The 20320-nt window shown below is 37.6% G+C and overlaps 1 protein-coding gene across 25 annotated transcripts in view; it reads right to left on the reverse strand.

Moving 5' to 3' along the window:
- CLOCK (clock circadian regulator) overlaps nucleotides 1-20320 on the reverse strand; it is a 137500-nt gene that overhangs the window by 42437 nt on the left and 74743 nt on the right. For 24 of the 25 annotated variants that reach the window (XM_044387755.3, XM_044387759.3, XM_044387758.3 and 21 more), the window contains 2 exons: nucleotides 6236-6325; nucleotides 402-522 (listed from right to left, as the gene is read on the reverse strand). In XM_044387755.3, coding sequence (XP_044243690.1) covers nucleotides 402-522; nucleotides 6236-6325 — 211 coding nt within the window. The remainder of the gene's footprint in view (nucleotides 1-401; nucleotides 523-6235; nucleotides 6326-20320) is intronic. The other variant, XM_026508927.4, reaches the window with a different exon arrangement.

A 20320-nucleotide genomic window follows, 5' to 3' on the forward strand; every position in this document is an offset into this window, starting at 1 on the left:
CTTAATTAATAAAGGAATTTCCTTAATAATATTTTGAAATACATAAGTTATTTTTTCCTACAGTTTCAGTGTTCAACTGCTAAGTTAGTGATGGTGGAAATAAGACCTTCTCTGGTTACATACAAAAAGATTTTTTCTTAATATATTGCCACGTTCCATTTTTATGTAAAATACATTTTTATGGCAAAACTATTATAACAAAAAAGATGGGATTTCAATAAATCCTGAAAGAGAGTTCAGACTTTTAATATGGTTATGAATATTTAAAAAGGATCTAATAGGGTATATGGAATGATGTTATGTGTTAATATGGTTTGACATGTCTGTGTTTGTTACAAACTTCCAAAAGTAAAGGAAAATGCAACCAAATACTGATAATGACACTGACAATAACTACTTACATTTTAAATATTCAGGGGTTAATGAATCACTTTCCAGCAGATGAGTAGAGAGTATTTTATAAACCTCTGAATGTTCCCCCTCTGGGATAAAATTAAATATACTTTGATCCACAAGATCAGACTGAAAAAGAAATTTTTAAAAAATAAAATAATTTTAGTGATTCAAGATACATTTATTTTAAAAGTATATCATTCTTAAAACATCACATGAGCATATGGCTTTCAGTTATCTATAAAAACTGACAAATGCCAAGTTATAGAGCACAACTCAAAAAACAAGAGAAGGTGGAGGAGGGTTAACATGACCTCCATGCCTCTGATACTAGTGTCATCAGATCTATGATCAATATGACTTTGAAAGTCTGATAAATTACTTGCGAAGGTGAGTTTCACCAAATTTGGACATTTACTATACAACAGGACTAAGAAAGTTTATTAGACAAATCTTTGGCTACGAGATACCATATAGCCTTACCATATAGCCTTACCATATATCCAAACCTCTGGTAAATTATGGTGGTGTACACTATAGCAAAGGACAAAGCATTAGCCACTGGCTAAGCGAAGAGGAGATTTGATTTTGGTGTTATTTCAATTGTCCAGTGTGTCCTTTCTTTATTTCATTTTTTTCCAGCCATCTATCCTGTATCCCATTGTCAAAAAGCCTTGCTTTTAGATAACAAAAGAGGCAAGTAGTATGTTAAGCATTACAATCCTTGCTAAAAATTTGGCTTTAATCATGATTTAGTAACAACAGTAATCTGAAGAACACCAGGTTGTCTATGATGCGCCGTGGCTGTGGAATCAAAAATGATTACGATAGCTCCTATCCTTAAGAACTATTGACAAGGGGCGCCTGGGTGGCTCAGTTGGTTAAGTGTCTACCTTTGGCTCAGGTCATGATCTCAGGGGTCCCGGGATCAAGCCTGCGTTGGACTCCATGCTCAGCAGGGAGTCTGCTTCTCCCTCTCCCTCTGCCCTTTCCCCCATTCATGCACATGTGGGCTCTCAGATAAATAAATAAATAATATAAAATAATAAAAATAACGAACCACTGACAAAACTTCAGTGACTTCACATTTCCTTCCAAATCATTCTACTTGGTTTCTCTACGTTTTCAAACTGTCCCATGGAATTCTGGGAACAGTGAAGTGGTATCTTAAGAACCGTGAAGGAAGGGGCGGAGGGCAAGGGAAGTGAGAAGGGGTTGTGAAGGCCAGGCTAAGGGTCTCTCTCCCTGCATTCAACCAAAGCACTTTCACTGTTTCTATTTTAAACATTGTGAAGATTTTGTTAAAAACAAAAGCAAAACAAACAAACAAAAAACCCTCAAAGAACAATAAAAAATCCACCATGGGGGCTACTGGGAGGTAAGAAAGGGGTGTTTTACTACTCTCCACACAAGCCATACGTCCATATTCTTTCTTTTTCTCTAGCCCTCATCGTCCACCCCATGAAGTAGAATATCCTTCCCCCCTTTCCACAGATCTATACCCTCTACCTTTCAAAGTTCAGTTCAAATTATTTCCTTCAAAAAAGCATTCTCTTCTTGCCCTTAGAAACGACGTGGATAGAACTAGAGGGTATTATGCTAAGTGAAATAAGTCAGTCAGAGAAAGACAATTACCGTTTGATTTCACTCATGAGGAATTTAAGAAACAAAACAGATGAAAGTAGGGGAAGGGAAGGAAAAATAAAATAAGATGAAAACTGAGAGGGAGGCAAATCATAAGAGATGCTGAACTCTAGGAAAAAAACTGAGGGTGTGCTGGAGGGGAGGTGGGTAGGGGGAAGGGATAATTGGGTGATGGGCATTAAGGAGGGCACTTGCTATAATGAGCACTGGGTGTTACATACAACTATGAATCATTAAATTCTACCTCTGAAATGAATTTTTTAAAAAGCATTCTCTTAACACCATAATCCACAGTAAAAATAAAATTCCTTTAGTATTTATTACTCATATCATTCATTTTCCATAAAAAAAAATCCATTATATTTTAATGTCTATGCCGCCCTGCTACCCTGTGAATGAACAAAAGGGCCATATCTCCTACACCTTTATCTCCTGTCCTTCAAATCAAGGCACATTAGCATACACTTTGCATGTAATAGTTATTAGTACAGTAAAATATTTTGGATTAAGGAATTATTTGATGAAGGTTTTAGGGATAACCATACCAAAAATATACCTGTTTTTAATAAGATTTTTCTGAAAGTCTGAAAAACCTCTAGAAGTAATGAACTAAAAGTTCAAGCATGAATAAGACAAAAGCTAGAAAAATGCTTTTTATTGACAAAATAAAGTATAAGCATTGATACTAATATAAAAAATTGTCTTAACAGAAAAATAAGACACCAATTTGAAAAACTAAAATGTTCATTTTGGAAATGGTTATAGTTTTCTATTATTTATTCTTATCTACAATTTCTTCTACTAAACTATGATTTGAGCCATGTTACCCTTGCTTTTCCACCTATAAACTTATAGGAGGTTTCATATTCATAGGGAAAATATGAATGACTAGTATAGAGTGGTATGGTAACAGGCTTCCCCACCATTCTCCTTTCCCTGTCACCTGCTAATCTGAAATGTCAGAGTTAGCAGGCAACTAATTAATTAATGTGTCGAAGTTTCCTTTAACCACTACATTTAAAATCTCTAAATGAACCGATCATACTCGATGTTGGCAAACCACCCACTCAGTTCCCAAACACAATTCAAAGAAAATAAAATGGTAGCTACTATCTGGATCTTTGTATCTCTCTCAATCATTTTCATGAAGAAGAAATATAAAACCTGCTGTTTATAATGTAACATAAATCAATAGCCGGTTTTCTTTCTTTCCTTTTCTCAAACTGGAAATTTGTGCCTCTTAATCCCCTTCTCCCATTTCATCCATCCATCTCCTCCCCCATCTCCTCTGGCAACCATTCATTTGTTCTCTGTGTTGAAGAGTCTATTGGTTTTTTTTTTATTCATTTGTTTTATTTTTCAGATTTCACATGTAAGTGAAACTATTTGGTATTTGTCTTTCTCTAGGACTTATTTCACTTAGCATAATACCCTCTAGGTTCATCCACGTTGTTGCAAATGGCAAGATTTCATTCTTTTTTTATGGCTGAGTAGTATTCCATCGTCTGTGTGTGTGTGTGTGTGTGTGTGTGTGTGTGTGTATACGCACACACTACATCTTCTTTATTCATTTATCTGTTGATGAACACTTGGGTGGCTTCCATATCTTCTTGGCTATTATAAATAATGCTGCAATAAACACAGGGGTACGTACATCTTTCTGAATTAGTATTTGTGTTTTCTTTGGATAAATACCCAAGAGTGGAATTACTGGATCATACAGGCCTTTTTTTCTACAGTAGGTCAATGTGACCATTTAGTGGAAACTATTCACTCTTACCAATTTCCTTTTCTTTCAGGTAGACAACCAGCAGTTAAATAACTACTATTGGTTTGGAAACATAAACACAAGTTGCTTAAAAAGGACTAAAAGCTCCTCTGAAAAAAATGTCAAATATATGTTGGATATAACAACTGTGTTCCTTATGTACAGGCATAAGGAACAAAAATTCTGGCCGTATCAAATAAGCATTCAAAATCATTATGTAACTATTCAAAAAAACTCTAAATTGTATTTCTGCATACTATATTTATACCAAAGTCTGTACTGACTTTCTTTATACTTCCCAACTAACAAGTTAAGAGGAGCTGAAAAGGAAAGGAAAAGTATCTTCAGAGCAGCACTTTTACTCTTGGACTCTGTTACACTGTAACATGGTTAATTTGACCATCCCCCCTGATATTACATGTGATTATAAATTTAATATATCTTCTCTCAGGAAGACATTTAAGCAAGTGTGAGGAAATCAGTCTTAACTTGTCAAGTGTTACCAATTTTAAGTTCCCAGTAAAGAGACCTGACTTTTGGCACTTTCACTAAATTCTTGCACAATTAAGTCCGATTTCTCTGGGTACATGTCTGCTGATAACATAAAAGGCAGGCTGGGCTAAGGAGGTCTAAAATCCCTTCTGACGCTGAGGTTGTATGACCCTATGATTTTGTCACAGACTATCAGACCAAGAGGGGGGAAATCAATAAAATTCCTTCTGATCATTAGCTACAAATAGGTTAAAATGTGCCCAAGTTAATTTCATAAGTAGGACGTGACAAAGTTAAGAAAAATATTTTTTGCAGGACCTTAAGTACCAATTTTATAATTTTACAGTCAGAATTAGAATTTAAAAATTTTAAGTACTACTGACCACTAAGATGGCAAATTTTAATTTCTCAAGAGAACTGAATTATAAACACTAAAGCCTAACTTGGGGATTTGCTATATGTTTCTTTCCTTTCAGGCAATAGCCAAAATTCTATTTTAGACAAAAAAGGTTTGCATATTAAAACAAAAATAAATTACTTTAAACTATTTGTTAGTTATTTTTAATGACAACTCAAAATAGGAAAGCACATATTGTTTTCTCTTATTATGTATAATCCTAAACAAGTATTATTTCATTTTCTCAAAAGACACTTTTATTTATGTTTTCAAACCATTAAATAACATATAATTCAGCAATGTCAGTGATGTGAGGAAAAGTATCCACAGTAACTGCAGAAAAGCAAAAAACTCTTCTAAAAAATGCTACTATTAACCCAGAATGGAATGATGGGTCCACCGATCAGCAGCAATCTCCTCTGCCAAAAAATTCACCTGCCAGTCTATAAGCTCTGGCTGACACAAACAACTAAAAAGATCCAGAAGATGTGAATAACAGAGATAACTGGGTATGGGGCATATGGGAACTGTCTGTAATATCTTCTTCATTTTTCTGGAACTCTAAAAACAGTTCTAAAATTAAAAGTTAAAAAAAACAAAAACAAAAACCCAGGTGGGAACGTGAAGGCAAAGAGGGTTTTTATTGAGGGGGAAAACATTAATGATCAAACACTTAAATCCCAACTAGACCTGCTGTAGAATCTGGTCTTTTAAGTGTGGAGCCTATTCTTCTGGTAAGAGTACAAAGTAGCAGAATAATCAGAGGAAGAGAGATAGTGCTTTTCGCTATTTCTTGAAAGAGACCTTTACAGACAGTTTACTTTGTAATGTTATAAATCTTCAAAAGATGGAAAATTTAAGAGTAATTTATAAGTAATTTCAGAATATTTATACAAGTCCTATCTTAGATAAGAACAATTACATTTTTTTAAACAATTACATTTTAAATAAAAACTTCAAATTTATAAAAACTGTCAACTGCAGCACAGCACCTACCATACAGTGTGACACAGAGTATTAAATAAATATACTTTTAATAAAACAGCAAACAACAAAATATAATTCAGGTATTCACCATCTTAATCAAATTTATACAATATAATTCTTTTCTAATTTTGTACTCTTTCAGTCATATTGAAAACAAATTGAATATGGTCATTATAAAATTCTCATTTCTGGACAGAGCACAAAAATTCTGTATCTATTATTTTTAGTGTTATTCTTTTGAGAAAATTATTTGAGTTCCTCTAAAAGGAACAAATACCTCCCTAGAAAATTAGCTATTCTCAAGATACTTCCAGTGATTTAGCAACACTGTTACCAGGCTGATTTAAAAAGAAACACTGAAAACACCATTAGAATAAGGAGGACAGAGGTTAGATACAGTGGCAGTTAAATAGTTGCTGCCAAACAGCGAGACATGGTTAGAGCTCTGGTCCCCACTCTAACCACTGTTCGACATTGCTCTGGAAGTTCTCTTCTTCGTGTTTTAGAATATTTAAAATAGGCATTAAATAAGAAACAGATCACAGGATACTTACTGGTAAATGTTCAAGTAATGAAGTTATACTCTCTGACACGTATATTATGCTTCCATCGGTCATGATTGCTAAAAAAAAACCATCAAGAGCCTGAAATTAAACATAATGGTCAGTTAAGTGAAAAGAAAAAAAAGTACAGGACAGAAAAAAAAATCTAATAACAAAGGACTTAAAAGAGGAATTTCCAGCATGCTAGCTTTTCCCTTTACGATACCTTAGTACATATCTTTGTGCATTCGTAAATGCTTCTGGAAAAAAAAAAATCGCACTATGGTCATATATGGGAGAGCTGGCTTCTAAAACATAGATACCTAATGTTCTAACATCATTACGTGCATATTATATAAAAATTGCCTTATTTGAAGATGCTGGTATCTGACACACACATGACCTCAATGATACGTCTGACACACAAAACAACAAATTACCACCCTTCGGATAGATTAACAAAAGGTGTCTGAAGCTTAAGGAGATACATGGGGGATAAAGTAAAAGGGAAATTAAGCTGAAAAAGTAGGCTGGGGTCAGATCATGAAAGACCCTGAATACCAGGTCAAGACATAAGGATATTGTTCAAAAGTAGTCTAGAAGCAGTATGTACATGGATTTAGAAGAAACAGAATTAAGTTGGGAAAATTTCAGTGGCTTTTGGAAGAGTCAGGGAAGTTAATAAAAATCTGAATAAAATTAGTAACAAAAAGAACAGAGAAGGACTTAGGAAGCATTGAGAAATGGGAAGTTAGAGTTCAGGAGAGAAGCTGGTACAGGTGATACAATAGTTAATAATAAAGCAATCTTGTACTTTATATTTTATAAGGTATTTTCACTTGAGAACCCTAGGCACAGAAGTGAGAGCTAAAGAAATGTGATCTGCAAAAGAGAGAAGCATACCTAAGACAAATCCTTGGAGTAATATCCACACATGGGGATGAGGAGAAGGACAAGGGCCAGAGAAAATGACAGAACAGAGAACACACTGTCGTCAAGGAAGGCAATAGAATGGGGCGCCTGGGTGGCGCAGTCGTTAAGCGTCTGCCTTCGGCTCAGGGCGTGATCCCAGCATTCTGGGATCGAGCCCCACATCAGGCTCCTCCACTAGGAGCCTGCTTCTTCCTCTCCCACTCCCCCTGCTTGTGTTCCCTCTCTCGCTGGCTGTCTCTGTCAAATAAATAAATAAAATCTTAAAAAAAAAAAAAAAGGGAAGGCAACAGAAGAGAAAATGACAAGGTGAGTGAGGAGGAAGAGGGATGGTTCACTGTAAAATGAGATCAAACAGGATAAGGACTAAGAAAATGAGAAGTAAATTTTGGTGACTTTAAAGAGTTATATCGGTAGTAAGGTGAATCAGACTACAATGAGTTTAGACACAAGTGATAATCAGGCTATTATAAACTACTCCTTTATGAACTTCAGAGGGAAGAAAGGAGAAAGGACAAGTTCCAAGGGGACCAACTATCAAGGGAAGTAACTGAAGCATATATGCAAGCTGAAGGAAAAGAAGATCCAGTGAAAAAGATGTTGAAAATATACAGCAGAAAAGATACACCATAAGAGGCGTTCCTCTTTGCCTATCAAAATGGTTATCATGCTAAATTTAAATTTCTTTTTAATTACGGGGCTCTCTCAAAGGATAGCAATTGCTGGTAAGAACCATATATGTCTTCTTCAACACTGTTATCTGCAGCACCTAGCAGATATGTGGCACGCAGTAGATAAAAAATATCTGTAATATATGATGTATGGACCTGGGAGTTAGAGCAATCTCCCTTACTTCTAAATAACTGTTGAAGAATTGTTGAATATATGGAAAAAGGCACCCTCCACCTCCCCTTCTACTGGGGGACAGATCTGGATGTCAGAAAGAACTTATTATGAGTAGATGCCTATCTTCAGAGAATGGCTCAGAAAAACCCATTCTTGGCTGAGAGTGTGAGAGAGAGAGAGAGAGAGAAAGAAAGAGAGAAAGAAAGAAAGGGAGAGAAGTGTGAAATTTAAGAAAATTCAAGGGGTGTCTGGGTAGCTCAGTCAGTTAAGTGTCTGACTCTTAATTTTGGTTCAGGTCATGATCTCAGGGTCGTGAGATCAAGCCCTGTGTCAGGCTCTGCATTCAGTGGGAAGTCTGCTTGAGGTTCTCTCTCTCTCACTCTCCCTCCCTCTCGCCCCCAGCCCACATATGTGTGTGCTGGCTCTCTCTCTCTTTCTCTCAAGCCAATAAATAAATCTTAAAAAAAGAAAAAAGAAAAAAAAAATTCATGAAATTATTTTTACGAAAACTCCTTAGTACAATAATTTCAGTATTATTTCATAATGAAGGGGTCAAAATGACATTAAGAACATGTTTCATGTGAAGCTAGATTGTGTTATCTTTGACAGTGAATTAACATTTACTACGGTGATCTGTATTTGCTCTTTGCATATTTGCTAGAAACTGAGTAAAGCTGTCTTCTGTGAAGAGAACGAACTGAAATCAGAACTCTTAACAACATAAGGCCATTGCCAGAACCAGAGCCTGCCCTTTCAACTTTGACACAGGCAAAGACTAAGCAGAGAAAAGCCTCCACCAACATACCACAAAAGTCTTAACTCTACAAGAAAGAACCCAGGGCCCAGACTTCTTTTGGGTGGAGGGATTTAATTTCCAAGCACAGTGAATGGGTACACCAAAAACTAAAAGGGTCTTAAGGAGGGCCCAAAGGAGGAAAATTGGAGAGATATGGAAGAGAAAGTAAGACAGGGAAGGACATCCTACTCCTAAGACTGAAGCCTGTGAGGCTTATCCATTTTCCCACACTGTATGATATAATGGAAAGAGTTCATTAGTTAAAACTGTTTGTCTTCAATGACAGTGGCAGAGTAGGAGGACCCCAGGCTTACACTGTCCCAAATACAACTTGATAACTATCAAATCATCCTAAATACATCTGAAGACTGCAGAGCAAACTCTACAACTAAAGGTAGAAAAGAGGCCACAATGAAGAAGGTAGGAAAATGCAGAGAGGCAGTGAAAAAGATGGGCTGCTGTGGCAGGGAGGGAGCCCCAGTAATAGAGACTGGCAAAAGACAGACTAGCACACAGGGGAGTGCAAGGGGAAAACAAATCCCCATGGCAACTGGGCCTGGAAAGCAAGAGGGGCCAAATTTCATGAGTTCCGGCCATCAGCAGGGCTTAACGTCTGGAGTTCTAAAGATCAGCAGGTTTGGCTCAGGGAGAGCCCAGGGTCATTGGGGAAGAAGGCAGGACAAACATCCTGTGGACACACAGTTTGGAAACAATGATCTGCAGAACATCTGGGGCACAGAGTGAGGAGGTTATCTGCTCATCTCAGAGTGTGTCGCAGAGAGACAGCATTCACAGAAAGACCCCACCAGGAACAAAGGAACTGGCAGGCACCATCTCCCTCTCCCACCTCTCAGCGGAAGCACACAGCCACCTGCGGGAAGAAGCATAGCCTCAACACTCGCTACCTAACCTGCTTACACCAAGGCCCACCCTCCTGTGCTCCAGCAGAACCACCCTACCCAGTCACATTTGTGTCAGTCCCAGGGTGATGCCACCCCTCCACTGCCCCAGAACACTAGCCCAAACCCTTGCCCACACCACCTCTCCCCACTCAGGACTCTTGCAGGGCCTCAGTTCCACTGGTGGTAGTGACAGGTCTCATTTCACAACAGAAGTGAAGAGAGCCTCTGCAGACAACTGGCCTGAAGAATAAAGCGGCCAAGACAGAACAGCAGAGCACACACAGCACACACTGGAGAAACTCCTCGAAGCACCAGGATCTGGGGAAGAGGTCACGTGATACTACCCGGCAGGGCACTACAAAACCTTTTCTTCATAAGGCCATTACCCTCAAGAACAGGAGATGAAGCTGACTTTCCTAACGCACAGAAGCAGGGAGAGACTTAGACAAAATGAAAAGGCAGAGGAATTTGTTCCAAATGTAAAAAAAGGACAAGGCCACAGACAGAGATCTAAGTAAAACAGACATAAGTAATATGCCTGATAGAGAATTTTAAAGTAATGATCCTAAATATATTCATCGGACTTGAGAAAAGAGAAGACATCAGTGAGACCCTCAACACAGAGAGAAGGAATAACATAGCACAGATGAAGCACTCAATGAACAAAATTAGAAATACACTTGATGGAATGAACAGTAGGATGGAAGAAGCAGAGGAATTAATTAATGACCAAGAAGACAGAGTAACGGACAGTAATCGAGGTGAACAAGAGAAAAAAGAAAAACACAAAATGAGAATAGACTTAGGGAACTCAGTGACTCCATCAAATACAGTACCATTCATATTATAGGAGTCCCAGAAGAGGAGAGAGAAAAGGGGACCGAAAATTTATCTAAAGAGATAATACCTGAAAACTTCCCAAATCTGGGGAAGAAAACAGATATCCAGACCCAAGAGGCACAGAGAACCCCCAACAAAATCTAATTAAAATGGCAAAATATACTGATAAAGAAAAAAATCTAAAAGCAGCTAGACAAAAGAAGACAGTCACATATAAGGGAAACTCCATAAGTCTAGCAGGAGATTTTTCAACAGAAACTTTCCAAGCCAAAAAAGGAGTGGGCATGATACACTCAATGTACTGAAAGGGAAAAATCTGCAGCCAAGAATACTCTATTCAAAAAGGCTATCAATCAGAACAAAGGAGAGATAAAGAATTTCCCAGACCAAAAAAAAAAGAAAAAAAAAAAAACTTTTCCCAGACAAATGAAACTAAATGAGTTCATGACCACTAAGCCAGCCCTGCAAAAAATATTAAAGGGGCCTCTTTCAGTGAAAAGAAAGACCAAAAGTGACCGTGTGAAGACAGAAAACAAAACAGCAGTAAAAATGAATATTTTTGTAAAATATCAGTCAAGGAACTTACAAAATAAAAGGATATAAAATATGACTCCATACACCTAAAACATGGGGAGGAGAGGTGTAAAGAATGAGATCAAACTTAAGCAGCAATCAACTTAATACAGACTGCTATATGCAGAAGATGTTACATGCAAACCTAATGATAACCACAGATCAAAAACCACTACCATACATGCAAAAAAAAAAAAAAAAAAAAAAAAAAAAAGAGAAAAGCATCCAAATATATCACTAAAGAAAACCAGCAAACCATCAAAAAGACAAGAAAGGATTAGAGAAAATCTTCAGAAACCACAAAACAGGTAATAAAATGGCAATAAATACATATCTATTTATAATTACTTTGAATATAAATGGACTAAATGATCCAATAACAAGATATACAGTGACAGGAAGGATAAAAAAAATGAGACCCATCTATACGCTGATTATAAGAGACTCATTTTAGACCTAAAGACACCTGCAGGTTGAAAGTGAGGGGATGGAGAAATATTTCTCATGAAAATGGGTATCAAAAAAGAGGCAAACCAAAAACAAACTCTTAACTGTAAAGAACAAACTGACAGTTACTGGGCGGGGGGTGGGGGGAGTGGGCTAAACACATGATGGGCATTAAGGAGGGCACTTGTTGTGATAACCACCAAGTGTAGTATGTTAAGTGATGAGTCACTAAATTCTACACCTGAAATTAATATTGAACTATATTAACTAGTTGCAATTTAAATAAAAACGTGGAAGAAAAAAAAAAAAGCAAGCAAGCCAGAATAGCAATACTTATGTAGGACAAATCAGAATTCAAAACAAAGATGGGGGTAGCTTCCAAGATGGCAGAGGAGTAGGAGACCTTAATTTCGTCTGGTCACAGGAATTCAGCGAGATAACAATCAAACCATTCTGGATACCTGTGAACTCAACTGGAGATCTAAGAAAAGGATAGTTGCAACACCAGAAATAGAAAAGTGACCACTTTTTGCAAGGTAGGAGGTGCAGAGAAGTGAATGCCAGGTGATATATGGGAAGATAAAAGCGGGGACATGCAGCCTCCATAAACCGATACCAGAAAGTGACAGAGCTGCAGAGCACAAAATCAGAACTTTTAGAAGTCTGATCCAGTGAGGGATGTCCCTGCCTGAAAGGTGCTCATGTGAAGACGTGGGGAAGAATCCTAGGTGGGACAGTGTGGTCTCAGAATCCTCGGGGTCACAGGAAAACCGAGGGTGCCTGAGTGCAGCAGAGTTCCCAGGTATCGGAGTGGGGAAGTCAGCTGCAATCAGTGAACCCAGGAGAGGGCTCTCAGCTCAGGGTTACCATAAACTGATCTGCACCATGGTCGGGTGACTGCTCTCTGAGCAGGGGCCCAGCAAGCAGCAGAACCAGTGAGACCCTCCTTACTCCCCCTGGGAGAGTGGTCTGGGTGGGTGCCCACCCATGCTGCAGGAGTCTGCAGGGTTTGGAGACTCGAAACAGGGTCATGTGCCTGAGATAGAAATGCTCGGACACAGGCCGGATGAGCACGGAGTGCAGACAGAGACCAGGGAGAATGGAGTGACTGACTGCTTTTCCCTGAGGGAGCACTGAAGAGTAGGGCCCCGAACTTTCGGCCCTGGGGCTGGAGATTGGGAGGCCGCCATTTTCATTCTCATCCTCTAAAGCTGTGAGGAAAGCCCTCAGGGAACAAAAGCCACATAGAGCGATCTGGAGACGCTTACTTAGCCTGCCGCGCCGCCCCCCCCCCCCCAAACGGTGGTGCAATTCCATCCAGGCAAAACACTCATCAACGCAAACAGCCCCTCCCCCAGAAGATCAGCAAGAACATCCAGCCAAAACCAAGTTTGCCAATCAATGACAACTGCAAAACTCCAGCATTAGGGGAATACAGCACATAGAACTCATGGCTTTTTTCCCGTGATTCTTTAGTCTTTCAACTTTAATTTTTAAAATTTTTTTTCCTTCTTTTAAAATTTTTCTTTCCTTTTTCAACAAAATTCTTATTTTATCAACCTTTTTTAAAAGTCTTTTTCAGTTTTCATTTTTACAGTCACATCCTAACCTTTCATTGCATTTAACCTTATATTTGTATATACATACTTTTTTCTTTAAAATTTTGGGATGCAGTTTCCTCTAACAAAACAAAATACACCCAAAATCTAGTGTATGGCTCTGTTCTATTCACCTGCTGATCATATTCTCTTTTCTTTTTTTCTTCTGTTTTTTTGTTTTGTTTTCATTAAAGTTCTTTTTAATTTTCACCCTTACAGTTACAGTCCATCCTCTCAAAGTATTTAATTTTATTTTTGTATAGATAAGTTTCTCTTTACAATTTTGAGATATGGTTTCCTCTAACAAACTGACCAAAATACTCTCAGGAGATAGTGTATTGCTCTGTTCTGTTCACCTGTCTGCTAATATCCCTTCCTTTGTTTTTTTTTGTTGTTGTTGTTGTTCTCTTTTGTCTTGTTTTTTAATTTCCATTATTACAGTCACATTCTATCCTTTCATTGTATTTAATTTTATTTTTGTACATATACAAATTTTTCTTATTACTCGTAATAATTTTGGGATCTAGTTTTATAAAAAACAAAAAACAAAAACAAAAACAAAACAGACCAAAATACACAAAGAATCCAGCATATTGCTCTATTCTGCTCACCTGTCTGATTATATTCTCAGACACTGCCCTCTCCCACCCCCGCCCCCAGTTTCAGGTCTCTTCTGATTTGTTTAGTGTATATTTCCCTGGGGTTGTTGTTATCATTTTAGTATTTTCTCTTGTTCCTCTATTCTTCCCTGGACAGAATGACAAGACAGAAAAACGCATCTCAACAAAGAAAACAAGAGGCAGCACTGACAGCCAGGGACCGAATCAGTATGGACATTAGTAAGATGTCAGAACTAGAGTTCAGAATAACAATTATAAAGAAACTAGCTGGGCTTAAAAAAATATATACTAGTCAGTACAGAATCCCTTTCTGGAGAAATAAAAGAACTATAACCAAGTTGAAATAAAAAAGGCTATCAAACGCAATAAAAAAATGGAGGCTCTAACTGCTAGGACAAATGAGGCAGAAGAGAGAATTAGTGACATAGAAGACCAAACAATGGAGAATAAAGAAGCTAAGAAAAATAAACGACTACTGGATCACAAGGGGACAATTCGACAGAGAAATGATACTATAAAGCAAAACTGTATTAGAATAATTGAGATCCTGGAAGAAGAGGAAAGAGAGAGGGGGCAGAAGGTATATTGGAACAAACTATAGCAGAGAACTTCCCTAATCTGGGAAAGGAAACAGGCATCAGAATTCAGGAGGCACAGAGAGTTCCCTCAAAATCAATAAAAACAGGTCAACACCACGACATATAATAGTGAAACTTACAAATCTCAGAGACAAAGAAAAATTCCTGAAAGCAGCTTGGGACAAGAAGTCTGTAACCTACAAGGGTAGAAACATTAGATTGGCAGCAGACCTATCTACAGACACCTCACAGGCCAGAAAGTACAGGCATAATATATTCAAGGTGCTAAAGGAGAAAAATATGCCACCAAGAATACTTTACCCAGCTGGGATATCAGTCAAAAATAGAAGGAGAGATAATAAGCTTCCAGGACAAACAGAAACTAAAAGAATTTGTGATCACTAAACCAGCCCTGTAAGAAAAATTAAAAGGGATCCTTTAAGCAAAGACAGACCAAAAGTAACATACGCCAGAAAAGAACAGAGACAATATGCAGTAACAGTAACTTTACAGGTAATACAATGGCACTAAATTCATATCTTCCAATAGCTACTCTGCAGGTAAATGAGCTAAATGCCACAATCAAAAGACACAGGTTATCAGATTGGATAAAAAAGCAAGACCCATCGATATGCTGTCTGCAAGAGACTCATTTTAGACCCAAAGACACCTCCAGATTGAAAGTGCGGGGGAGGTGGAAATCCATTTATCATTAATGGACATCAAAAGAAAGCTGGGGTGGCAATCCTTGTATCAGACAAACTAGGTTTTAAACCAAAGACTGTAATAAAAGATGAAGAAGTACACTATATCATACTTAAGGGGCTATCCAAGAAGATCTAACAATTATAAATATTTGTGCCCCTAACATGGGAGCAGCCAATTATATAAACCAATTAATTTACCAATTTCTTTTACAAAATTAAAGAAACACATTGATAATCATACAATAATCATAGGGGACTTTAACAACCCCTCACTGCAATGGACAGATCATCTAAGCAGAAGCTCAACAAGGAAACAAGGGCTTTGAATGACACACTGGACCAGATGGACTTCACAGGTATATTCAGAACATTCCATCCCAAAGCAACGGAATACATATTCTTCTCAAGTGCACATGGAACATCCTCCAGAACAGACCATCCTGGGTCACAAATCAGGTCTCAGCCGGTACCAAAAGACTGAGATCACTCCCCGCATATTTTCAGACCACAATGCTTTGAAATTCGAACTCAATCACAGGAGGAAATTTGGAAAGAACTTGTTCAAATAAATGGACGCTAAAGAGCATCCTACTAAGGAATGAATGGGTCAACCAGGAAATTAAGAATTTAAAAAATTCATGGAAACAAATGAAAACACAACTGTTCAAAACCTTTGGGATGCAGCAAAGGCAGTCCTAAGACGGAAGTATACAGCATTACAAGCCTTTCTCAAGAAACAAGAAAGGTCTCAAATACACAACCTAACCCTACACCTACAGGAGAAGGAGAAAGAACAGCAAATAAAGCCTAAAGCCAGCAGGAGAAGAGAAATGATAAGGATTAGAGCAGAAATCAATGAACTAGAAACCAAAAGAACAGTAGAACAGATTGACAAAACTAGGAGCTGGTTCTTTGAAAGAATTAATAACGCTGATAAATCCCCGGACAGACTATCCAAAAGAATAGAGAAGGGACCCAAATAAATAAAATCATGAATGAAAGAGGAGAGATCACAACCAACACCAAAGAAACACAAACAATTATAAGAACGTATCATGAGCAACTACAGGCCAACAAATCAGACAATCTGGAAGAAATGGATGCATTCCGAGAGACGTATAAACTACCAAAACTGAAACAGGAAGAAACAGAAAACCTGAACAGACCCATAACCAGCAAGGAAATTGAAGCAAGTAATCAAAAATCTCCCAATAAGCAAGAGCCCAGGCCCAGAAGGCTTCCCAGGGGAATTCTACCAAACATTTAAAGAAGAATTTATACCTATTCTTCTGAAGCTGTTTCAAAAAATCAAAATGGAAAGAAAACTTCCAAACTCTTTTTATGAGGACAGCATTACCTTGATCCCAAAACCAGACAAAGACCCCACCAAAAAGAAGAATTACAGACCAATATCCCCAATGAACACGGATGCCAAAATTCTCACCAAAATACTGTCAGTGGGATCCAGTACATTAAAATACAAATATTGTTAAAATGTCAATGCTAGAGAAATCTATACATAAAATGCAATCCCTATAAAAATACCATCAACTTTTTTTCACAGAACTGGAACAAATAATCCTAAAATTATGGATTCTGGTATGGAACCAGAAAAGACCCCAAATAGCCAAAGGAATGTTGGAAAAGAAAACCACAGCTGGAAGCATCAGAATTCCGGACTTCTAATTCTATTACAAAGCTGTAATCATCAAGACAGAATGGTACTGGCACAATAATAGACACATAGATCAATGTAACAGAATGGAGAACCCAGAAATGGACCCTCAACTCTATGGTCAACTAATCTTTGACAAAGCAGGAACGAATACCCAATGGAAAAAGACAGTCTCATCAACAAATGCTGTTGGGAAAACTGGACAGCCACATGCACAGAATGAAACTGGACCATTTCCTTACATCATACGGAAAAATAGACTCAAAACGGATGACAGACCTAAATGTGAGAAAGGAATCTATCAAAATCCTTGAGGAGAAGAGAGGCAGCTGCACCCTCGGCCACAGCAACTTCTTGCTAGACACGTCTCCAAAGGCAAGGGAAACAAAGGCAAAAATGAACTATTGGGACTTCATTAAGATAAAAAGCTTTTGCACAACAAAGGAAAACAGTGAACAAAACCCAAAGACAACTGACATAATGGGAGAAGATATCTGCAAATGACATATTAGATATCGGGCTGGTATCCAAGATTTATAAAGAACTTATCAAACTCAACACCCAGAAAACAAATAATCCAGTCAAGAACTAAGAAGACATGAACAGATACTTCTTCAAAGAAGACATCCAAATGGCCAACAGACACATGAAAAAGTGCTCAACATGACTCGACATCAGGGAAATACAAGTCAATACCACAATGAGATATGACCTCACACCAATGAGAATGGCTAAAATTAACAAGTCAGAAAATGAGAGATGTTGGCAAGGATGTGGAGAAAGGGGAACCCTCCTACACTCTTTTTGGGCATGCAAGCTGGTGCAGCCACTCTGGAAAATAGTATGGACGTTCCTCAAGAAGTTGAAAATAGAGCTAACAGCTCACAGGACCCAGCAATTGCACTACTGGGTATTTACCCTAAAGATACAAAGGTAGTGATCCGAAGGGGCACCTGCACCCCAATGTTTACAGCAGCAATGTCCACAATAGCCAAACATGGAAAGAGCCCAGATATCCATAGACAGATGAATGGATAAAGAAGAAGTGGTGTGTGTGTGTGTGTGTGTGTGTACACACACACACACACACACATATACACAACAGAATATTACCCAGCCATCAAAAAAAGAAATCTTGCCATTTGCAAAAACATGGGATGAAACTAGAGGGTATTATGCTAGGCGAAATGATCAGAGAAAGACACTCATCATACAATCTTAACTGATATGTGGAATTTAAGAAACAAGGCATAGGATCAATCATAGGGAAGAAAGAAAAAAAATGAAACAAGATGAAACCAGACAGGGAGAGAAACCATAAGAGACTCTTAATCTTAGGAAACAAACTGAGGGTTGCTGGAGGGGAGTGGGTGGGAGGATGGGGTGGCTGGGTGATGGACATTGGGGAGGCTATGTGTCATGATGAGCACTGTGTGTTGTGTAAGACTGATGAATCACAGATCTGTACCCCTAAACAATTCATTATATGCTAATTAATTGATTTTAAATTAAAAAAATAAATAAATAAAAACAAAGACTGGAATGCTTGGCTGGCTCAGTGGAACACATGATTCTTGATTTTGGGGTTGTAAGTTTGTACAGAAATACAATTGCAACAGATTATGACAAACTATATGCCAACAAATTGGACAACACAGAAGAAATGGATAAATTCCTGGAAACATATAACCTACCAAAACTGAACAGGAAAATAGAAAATTTAAACAGACCAATCACCAGCAAAGAAATGGAATCGGTAATCAAAAAACTCACAAAAAACAAAAGCCCAGGACCAGATGGCTTCACAGGCGAATTCTACCGAACATTTAAAGAAGAGTTAATACCTATCCTCAAACTATTCAAAAAAAATAGAAGAGGAAGGAACCTTCCAAATTCATTTTTTGGAGCCAGCATTTACCCTGATACAAAAACCAACTAAATAACTACCAAAAAAAAAAAAAGGAGAACTATGGGGCAATATCCCTGATGAACATAGATGCAAAAATCCTCAACAAAATATTATTAGCAAGCCAAATCCAACAATACATTTTAAAGAGCATTCACCACAATCAAGTGAGATTTATTTCTGGGATGCAAGGGTGGTTCAATATTCACAAATCAATCAATGTGATACATCAAGTCAATAAGAGAAAGGATACAAACCATATGATCATCTCAATAGATGCAGAAAAAGCATTTGACAAAGTGCAACATCCATTCATGATAAAAGTCTCTGATAAAGTAGGTTTAGAGGGAACATACCTCAACGTAATAAAGGCCACAGATGAAAAACACACAGCTAACATCATACATCATACTCAATGGTGAAAAACTGAGCGCTTTTCCCCCAAGGTCAGGAACAAGACAAGATGTCCACTCTCACCACTTTTATTCAACATAGTACTGGAAGTTCTAGCCACATCAATCAGCCAAGAAAAAGAAATAAAAGGCATCCAATTTGGTAAGGAAGAAGCAAAACTTTCACTATTTGCAGTTGATATGATACTGTATATGGAAAACCCAAAAGACTAACATCATCCTTAATGGGGAAAAATAGAGCTTTTCCCCTATGGTCAGGAACAACACAAGGCTATCCACTCTTACCACTTTTATTCAACACAGTACTGGATATCCTAGCCACAACAACCAGACGACAAAAAGAAATATAAGATATCCAAATCCATAAGGAAGAAGTAAAACTTTCACTATTTGCAAATGACATGATACAGTATACAGAAAACCCAAAAGGCTCCACCAACAAACTGCTAGAACTGATACACAAATTCGGTAAAGTCACAGGATACAGAATCAATCTAGAGAAACTTGCTGCATTTCTAGATACCAATAATAAAGCAGCACAAAGAGAAATTAAGAAAATAATCCCATTTACAACTGCACAAAAATAATAGGACACCTAGGAATAAACCTAACCAAAGAGATGAAAGACCTATGCTCTGAAAACTGTAACACTTATGAAAGAAATGGAAGATGACAGAACGAAACGGAATTCCATGATCATGGACTGGAAAAGGAAATATTGTTAAAATGTCTATACTACCCAAAGCAATCTACACATTTAATGCAACCTCTATCAAAATACAACAGCATCTTTTACAGAACTAGGAGAAACAATCCTAAGATTTGTATGGAACCACAGAAGACCCCAAATAACCAACACGATCTTGAAAAAGAAAAGCAAAGCTGGAGGCATCACAATTCTGGACTTCAAGTTATATTATAAACCTGTGTAATCAAAGCAGTATGGTACTGGCACAATAACAGACATACAGATCAATGGAACAGAATAGAAAACCCTGAAATAAACCCACGATTATATGGTCAATCTTCGACAAAGCAGGAAAGAATATCCAATGGGACAGTCTCTTCAACAAATGTTGGAAAAATTGGACAACAACATGCAAAAGAATGAAACTGGACCACTTTCTTACACCATACCCAAAAATAAATTTGAAATGGATTAAAGACCTAAATAATCCTAGAAGAGAGCATGAGTAGTAACTTCTCTGACATCAGCCATTTTCTAGATAGGTCCCCTGAGGCAAGAGAAACAAAAATAAAAATAAA

Source organism: Ursus arctos, unplaced genomic scaffold (assembly GCF_023065955.2).
Source record: "Ursus arctos isolate Adak ecotype North America unplaced genomic scaffold, UrsArc2.0 scaffold_9, whole genome shotgun sequence".
Taxonomy (NCBI): Eukaryota; Metazoa; Chordata; class Mammalia; order Carnivora; family Ursidae; genus Ursus; species Ursus arctos.